The sequence below is a fragment of the Plutella xylostella genome, chromosome 21 (genome assembly GCF_932276165.1).
Source record: "Plutella xylostella chromosome 21, ilPluXylo3.1, whole genome shotgun sequence".
NCBI classification, from domain to species: domain Eukaryota; kingdom Metazoa; phylum Arthropoda; class Insecta; order Lepidoptera; family Plutellidae; genus Plutella; species Plutella xylostella.
Window position 1 is genome coordinate 686,256 of NC_064001.1, and position 6,647 is coordinate 692,902.

Consider the following 6,647-nt stretch of genomic DNA (forward strand, 5'->3'; position numbering starts at 1 on the left):
TTGGAGTAACTATAGCTCTTTTAAATACCGTTGGGAACTGTCCCTTTTCAAAGCAGAGGTTGCATATGTGGCAGATAATTGGAGTGAGTAGGTTTTTGGCTAATTTAATGAACTTGGTAGTTATGTTATCCCATCCTGGTGCTGACTCATTAGAAAGTTTATTAATAATAGTTTCTACTTCTAGGCAATCAACTGTTTGAAGAACAAAGGAGTCGATGGGGGGATTGCGAATAGGGCTGTCTTGTGCTACTGGTGGCGAGGAAGCAATTAACTTTTCAGCAAGGTCTTTACCAATATTAGAGAAATGTTCATTAACGATGTTGGCAGATTTCATTGTGGATGACGAAATGGATTTTAGTTTCTTAGAGTCGTTAGATTTATCCTTATTGAGATTACAAATTGATCTAATTGTGTTCCAAAGTACTTTGGGGTTATTACTAGCATTACTTAGTTTATCCCTTTCGAAGTTATTACGGAGTTTCTTCACTAGCTTATTGCAGAAATTTCTGTAACGTGTATAGGTTATTTTAAGTATTTGGTTGTCAGGATGCTTTTTAACATTGCAGTGTAAATTATCACGATTGCGAATGCAGCGTAACATACCAGGTGTTATCCATGGTTGGATGCAGCGTTTTCTGGAGGGGATATATTTAGTAATTTGATTATTTTTTATTGCTGTGGAAACCAAATCCACTAGCGTCTCCGCAGCTTCATTGGGATCTTTTAATTGAAATATAGCTGGTAGTTTAGGTTCTAAATCGCATAATGTTTGTTCATATTTTACCGAAATCTTTGTTTTAAGTACAACACGGCGACTAGGCCTTGACATTAGATTCAAAATCACAGAACAGTGGTCAGTGGGAGAGTTCGTCAGGACTAATGCTTTTGCAGGATGTGTAGTTTTTATCATAATGTGATCATAGCACATCTTATCACGTGTGACAAGTCTATGAGCCGGGAGAAGGCCATGATAAGCGAGGGTGGTTAAGTAATTTTGACTGTTTTGGTCTATACTATCCTGTTTAATATCAATGTTGATATCACCTGTGATAATTATGTTAGGATGACCCTTATACGAACTAAGCAGAGTTGATAGAGATGATGTAAAATCATCCGTGCTTTTGACAGACGGAGTGCGATAGATGCCTATTAAAACGGTGTCTGTAAGTGTTAGTACAAGGCAGGATGCATTTTTAACACATGGTTCAGTCACTTTACAATTTAGGTCTTTCTTCACATAAAATATAACTCCATCACATTTATTTAAGGTATTTTTTGTATGATACGAGGTATAGTTATCATTTAAGGTCGGAATTGGTTTATCTTTGTTAAGATGGCATTCTGTTAAGACAAGAATATCGCATTCAATTTTTAGTTCGGTTAGAGTTACTTGAAATTGGTCTAAATTTTTATATATACTTCGTATATTTTGGGTCAGTATATTTAGGTGATTAGTTATTTTTATATAATTTTGTACATCATGTGGTTTGCAATTTATAACCTGGGTCACCTGTATATTGTCCAACTCTGCATTTGTTACCAATGTACTATCCATTATAAGAGTTGACATAAGATATCATAAACGTAGTATGTTTTAGTATGTGTTTTTTAAAGGGGTAAACTAAGTTATTACAATCACGTGATATTATTAAAAGTATCAGTATATTTTTTGGGTATAATGATTTGCTTCTATTCTGGAAACATGAGTGGTGCATTAGGAGGTTGATGTGATCGAGTGTGAGATGTGAGTGAGTTATGTATAGAGCTGTTGGTGTTAGGAGTGTATAGCTATCATAAAGTGTTAGAAAATACAAAAGAAAAGTAACAAAATTAACAAAACATAGTCATTTTTCGTTTTCATACATTCGTTGAACTTGAGATTCATTGATTATCTTTATGATTGGAGAGTTTTCATCCTTTCTGATGTAGACGCTACCAAGGTTTGTCCAGCAGAATTTATAATTTTTGGCTTTGACCAGTTCTCTAGCCAAATAGAACAATCTGCTACCTTTTTGAGTAAGGTGGTCGGACACATAAATAGCCGTTTCGCTACATTTTAATCCCAGATTATTGGTACTCAGCTTGTTGTTTTTGTTATGTATATTGTAACTCTTAGCGGCTTTGGTAAGGTTCGTTTTTTGTATGTATGAAGAAAGCTCGACGACAATTGGCATTTTATCTCCCTTAGATGCTGTCCTGAAGACATCTTTTATATCTCTTGGCTGCATATCAATGTTGAGCGACTTAGATAGGCTCGTAACCATATTGACAAGGGTGTCTTTTGTTTCGCCATTTAATTTCGGAACATTCTTCAGTTCTACTGAGCACTTTCTTTGTGTTTTTTGTAGTTCTTCGACCTTATTCTCCAACAGAATGATGTACTCTTTATCTTTAGCTTTTTCTTTCTCTATATTCTCCATCTTCTTCAACAGGTCGTCATACTGCGCAGACAAAAAGCTTAAGGAACTTTCAATAGAGTTGAGAGATGATTTAATCTCGACTCTTTCACTACTTTGTTTGTTCATCCATGATGATAACATATCTTTGATCTCTTTTTTAAATTCGGCTAAATCAGTAGAATCGTAAATTTTTTCGGCAGTTTCATCGTCCTCGCGGGGAGGCGCCGCAGACTTGTTTCGGGTTGTCACATTTGAGATGGAATTGTTCGAAATAGGTCTGATAGGCGAGTTGGTGTAATCCCCGGCTTTTTTGGATTTTGCGCAGCAAGAAGGGCAAATCCAAGATCGCAGTCGGCTAGCTGATAGCGTCGGGGTCTTAGAACACGTTGAACAATAGACGTCCTTGCAAGTTGAATTTGAGCAAGTATAGTAGTTAACGGCTTTAGACTCCGTTTGGCAACCTGAGCAAATCATTTTCAACACTGGCGAAATATAAATAATTATGAGTCCTCTCAGATGCAAAAACTTTGGATGGTCGATCTGTCTTGTCTGATGAATGGTTGATCTATGACCGCCAAGCTGTGACGTCGCCAAGTTACCTGCAAGCGAGCGGGCGCGGAAATCGCACGCAGATATGACCCGAATGACGATGCGCGAAGTCGCAGAATAGCGGAGCGCACTTGAAGCTACCCGTTGTTCATAGATAATAGTTAAAATGTAGCACTATTACTAAAGCACTTATTTTTCTCACTTTTACAGCTTTTATATGATCATTTAAACACTTTTAGATACTATTGTAACTGCTGTTGTATTTACGGCGAGAACTTTTGCGTAACAACGCTTAAAATAATTTTAATTATTGGAGCAAAGATTAACTGTGTTTACTATTTGACCGGAGGTGGCAAAGATGCACTGACACTCCATCTAGTTCGTATTAAAACATCGTTGGGTTCAAGTCTTTGTTTGCGGGAAGGAAGTAAGGGATTAAAACAAATGTTGGAATTACAGTATCATATTTTAGTTTTTGTTCATAAAAGTGTGCGGTAAGCATGTTTTTTAACCCGTGTACTGGATTCTAGAGAAGTTTTTAGTGAGCTTATTTTTGTGTGAAGAAGGCTTAAGGTAGGTACTTAGTTTAAATGTAAATAACTGAATATATATTTTAGAGGAGGAGAGTTTTAGAAATACATTAGTAGTGTAATTTAAGAAAACAAAAAAAAATGCGATAGGTAAAACTCGTAATTCTGACCAGTCATGTGAATTTATGTCTGTTTGGTTTATTACTTAGTTAAGAATTATTCTGTTTCATTGTACGAATGTTTATGTATGTACAATAAAAATACTTAAATAAATTTGGCAGAACCAAGTCTGCTGGGCAGCTAGTAATAAAATAAAGATACCAATATCACGGCTCAAGTATTACAGTGTTCCATTATAAAAATTATCTGCAACTGCAACTGATACATTAAGCAAATAAACTACAAACCGAATTTTCATTAAATTGATTAAATTTTAAAGCAGTTTTCCGCGTTATTCAATAACAGTCGTTGTGATTAATTACTGTCAAACACGCGGCCGAAAGCTTTGCTATTAATAATAAGTATGAAATGTTTAACCGGTCGAAACTGAGCCAGTTTAATCGCTTAATCTATTTTAAACTATAGCTTTTGCTCGCGTTGTCTACAAAATGCAATATTTTATAATAATAATAATTTAATTACTTACACCTAAAAAAATAATATTTTATTACATACGGATAAAATTCAGAGCCTCCTGTCATCCTGTCTAGTACAGTTTGATAGTTTGTCGAAAACTAATAAAGATAATATTTTTTCGCATACAAAGTGGCATATTTAGCGAATTCTATCAGGAAACTTTTAATTGATATAAGTATGCAGAACACAGAAGAAAACCTGAACTTTTGTCCTTTTTGTTAATTGCGTTACCCCCACTAGAGGTTCTTCACTAAACTACAGCTTAGCCGACGAATGGCAAAGGATTTAAGTTTTCATAATCATACTCACAGTTTTAACGAAAACTTGCATATAGCAGCCCAACTAAATAATATATAAGTTATAAAACTGTCTGTCATGTCAGTTTCACAACTGGGCTGTGTTTGACGTTGAGTCGGACTTAAGTTCACGCTTAGCTAAAATTACTCGTGTAAGAAACTAGGCCAAAATCGGATAACTTCAGTTATTGTAATTTTGTACCTGTGTGGTAGAGTTCATGTTTTTTGTGCAAAAATAACAAATATCTATCTTGAGGCAAAGTTTGAACTTTGATCTTTATCAACTTCACGTGAACTGAAAGGTTATAAATAACTCAGTTTTTCTGTTCTGAGAGTAATACTAACTATGTTGTGTTTATTTTACTGATACATGTTTTTGCCACAAACTAAATTTACTATGACAACTTTTAAGCCGATTACATACCCATTAAGGGTAAGTAATGTATATATTTATCACATCGTACCTTTAGTACAGTAACGATTTTACGTAAAAACCTACTTCATGTAAAAAAGTGACCTACCAAGTGAGATTTTCTCAAAAAGTTGTTTTGTTGTTTTTGTCGAGTAAAGTCTACACTGTACTGAAGATGCGACATGCTCATACACACATAATGCTCACGACTATAATTGCCGAAGGGGTAGCCAAAGGTGACTCTCAAGCAAGCCACCCGCTTAATACTGTACCTACGAGTACATTTGTACTCACGTGATAGTTTTGAATTAGTACAATGCACTTATGTAGAATCTATATGTGAAAATTTCTTCCACTGCAAGAGTACGTGGTATAATACTAATATTAATTCTTAAAATGCAAAAGTACGTGGTATAGTAAGTTGTAATTAAATTCCTTATTTCTAAAGAATTCATTTGTACATGGCAGGATTCAAACCCTCGGCCTCAAGAATGAAAGCCGTGTTATCCGTTAAACCACCACGACTCATGTTCATACCTCATCCATATTTCCCTGTCGTGTCGGCTACGTTGGTACTGTTACTGTTGCAGTATTACTCTCGTTTCCCTCCGCAGGTACAGAGCGTGTTTTGTTTATGTTTATTGTTTATTTGCTGGAATAAACACGGGAACTTTGCGGAGTAGCGGCTGCGACGGTAATTACTGGCCACTAGCCTTCACCCTCTGTACCTACGTAGTATATGTGAATGTGTACAGTGGAAGATGAATTGTTATGTGTCACTGCCATGACTGTAAGAAGGGCTACACGGTTACAGTTGTTGAACAAATTAATGTTTTCGTTATGTACTCGTAGTTTTGCTGATGAATTACCTACCTTGTGTGTTTACAGACAAAAAGTTATGAATCATATAAGATGAAATTTTGGGTAATTATTGAAAATGTTATGTCAAAATAAATAACTTATTTATCGTAACTTATTTAACAGATCTATCTATTTATCGTGTATGGTTATATTTACTAGCTGACGTCAAGCGCTTCGCCGCCCCGATTCAATTCGAGCAGAGACTACAAGGTCGACCAGTCCTGAAGGGTCCCTCTATACTGACGAATAACGAACGAACGAGAGCTCTCACACAGTTGGCACGTTTTATACAACGAGAGTGATTCGTCGCTCGCGTAGCAGCGCTCAGAATCTCTTTTGTCTTAGGGTATGTACACAAAACTGCTTTGCGACGTTGCATCGCAAAAACTTGCGACATTAATCAAGCGTTTGCCCTGAAAAACTGTCAAAACAGTCACAGATTTTTGCGATTCAACGTCGCAACTCAGTTTTGAATAAAAGCCCTTATACTCGTAGAGTGACCCCCCGGCGCTGGGGTCAGATGGCTGTAGACCTCCAGTCGTGTTGGATCGCATTAGTCACACGGCTGAACGCGTCACATTCTTGGAATAGCCTCACTTGATCTTAGTGTGGTGTAAAATGCTTTTAGCATTAAGTCCACCCTTTGTACTTTTACTTGTAATATTTGTACAATAAAGAATTAAATTAAATAAAATGCGCGAGCGAAACTAAGCTTATATTCTATGAACCGTTCGTTAATTATACACGACCTTTTCATTGCTCGTGTGTATATTTAGTTGTTATAGTTGTCATAAATATTTTAGATTTGCTGTTGATATCTGCATAGAAAATCACACGTTCGATTTTTACAGCAGTTACGTCAAGCAAAAGTACTGACGGTCACTGATAATATTTCACCTCATTACACATATTAAAAATACATATAGATAGATAGAATACACTTTATTTGTACACCATATACAGG

The 6,647-nt window shown here is 35.9% G+C and overlaps 1 protein-coding gene across 1 annotated transcript; it reads right to left on the reverse strand.

Moving 5' to 3' along the window:
- Positions 1 to 1,844: 1,844 nt before the first annotated feature.
- Positions 1,845 to 2,873, reverse strand: LOC125490187. Its single transcript, XM_048628644.1, has one exon. The coding sequence runs from the start codon at positions 2,871 to 2,873 to the stop codon at positions 1,845 to 1,847; it is 1,029 nt and encodes a 342-aa protein (XP_048484601.1).
- Between the last annotated feature and the right edge of the window lie 3,774 nt (positions 2,874 to 6,647).

Bases quoted from the DNA above. Each gene is read 5' to 3' on its own strand.
- LOC125490187 (XM_048628644.1), bottom strand. From the start codon at position 2,873: ATGATTTGCTCAGGTTGCCAAACGGAGTCTAAAGCCGTTAACTACTAT.